Source organism: Cicer arietinum, chromosome 8 (assembly GCF_000331145.2).
Source record: "Cicer arietinum cultivar CDC Frontier isolate Library 1 chromosome 8, Cicar.CDCFrontier_v2.0, whole genome shotgun sequence".
Lineage (NCBI taxonomy): Eukaryota > Viridiplantae > Streptophyta > Magnoliopsida > Fabales > Fabaceae > Cicer > Cicer arietinum.
The window spans coordinates 6,582,316-6,583,596 of NC_021167.2; the positions used below are offsets into that span (position 1 = coordinate 6,582,316).

General features: G+C 36.2%; 1 protein-coding gene across 2 annotated transcripts in view; it reads right to left on the reverse strand.

Moving 5' to 3' along the window:
• Window positions 1–1,281, reverse strand: part of LOC113788028 (protein RKD5) — a 3,274-nt gene that overhangs the window by 943 nt on the left and 1,050 nt on the right. The window contains exons 3-5 of one of the 2 annotated variants that reach the window (XM_073364229.1): window positions 1,052–1,114; window positions 657–853; window positions 1–196 (exon numbers count right to left, since the gene is read on the reverse strand). The exon at window positions 1–196 is cut by the window's left edge and continues 70 nt beyond it. In XM_073364229.1, coding sequence (XP_073220330.1) covers window positions 1–196; window positions 657–853; window positions 1,052–1,114 — 456 coding nt within the window. The remainder of the gene's footprint in view (window positions 197–656; window positions 854–1,051; window positions 1,115–1,281) is intronic. The other variant, XM_027337348.2, reaches the window with a different exon arrangement.

Here is a 1,281-nt window from a genome sequence, read left to right on the forward strand (position 1 = left end):
CTGTCAAGTGATTTGTTCTTCCTATGAGGCCAGCGAGGAATTCCGAATTCTCTGCACTTTCTTTTGAGAACAGTAAGCCCAACATTTAGATTTTTCGACGCTTCTACAATCGGCATATCGAAGTACTTGACCAAATCTGATAAAGTAATTTTCGCTACATGGTCACTAGGTGCCCTCTTTTTCTTTCCTGCCGAACCTGCAATTTGCAAGCATTCACTTTATCCGGTACAGGGTTGGAGTAAATAATATCAATCCTATAAAACTCCAATCATGTAAATTGTTTTTTTCAATTTTGAATTGCGTTATAATTTATTCTTTTTTCTTGCAGCAACTCGTTCTTATCTGCTACAGTTCATCTACTAAAAAGGAATTATGTGCCGGTTAGGTGAGAGTTTGTTACATGATAAGTAGTTTCATATATTTGATTTGGAATTCAGAAGTTCTACCTTCCGAACCATAGATTTAAGTTATAATCTTAACAACATTATAGTCATGAAAGTCAAAACTTGGAGATGTTTTAACACGGAGGCTTCACCAAGGGAATGTAAAGATTGAATATCCATGTTACAGCAAAGCTGCAGAATCAACAGTATCTAATCATTTTAGTGCTAAAGAGCTTTTGTCGGTTAGATAACTGAGAGAATTTGATTCTAAACCTGATGAACTTTCAACATCTGTCTCATCATCTGGTAACTCGGACTCGTCTTCTTCAAAAGGGAGACAATTGAGGTCTTGATCAAGCACAGGCAAGACTTTTTTCTCTGGTGTATCTTTGTGTTCCTCCTTTGGGTCCAACTTGTATATCATTTGGAGATCATTAAGCAAGTTTGGAATAGCTTGAAGCTTTGGATTTCTGAAAATGAAAGACGAATGAGACAGAAGGAGTTAGCCTGAAGCGAACATAAGTTGCTTCAACCGACAATGCTATCACTCTCTATGCTTTGCCGATTTCGCAGGAAAAACGATAAATCAAAAAAGAAAAACATATTCAAGTCCTAAGCCTTAATATTGAAGTTGTATTTTAAATTTGATTTGATGGAAGTTAATATACAAGTCATCCATCTTCATCCAATGGAAAATATCGCCCAACTGCAATGACCGCATCATTACGCAACTGTAGGGAATCCGGATTCAACAATCAGTTACTAATGCCACATACATAAAGAAATCAATACAATTATCTACTCCAACAACAGAACTGTTATAACTGAATGTGATTTTTCTATGTTCATGATAAGAAACTATTAATTGCAGCGTGACCGGTGGTTACTTGTGTAGGGA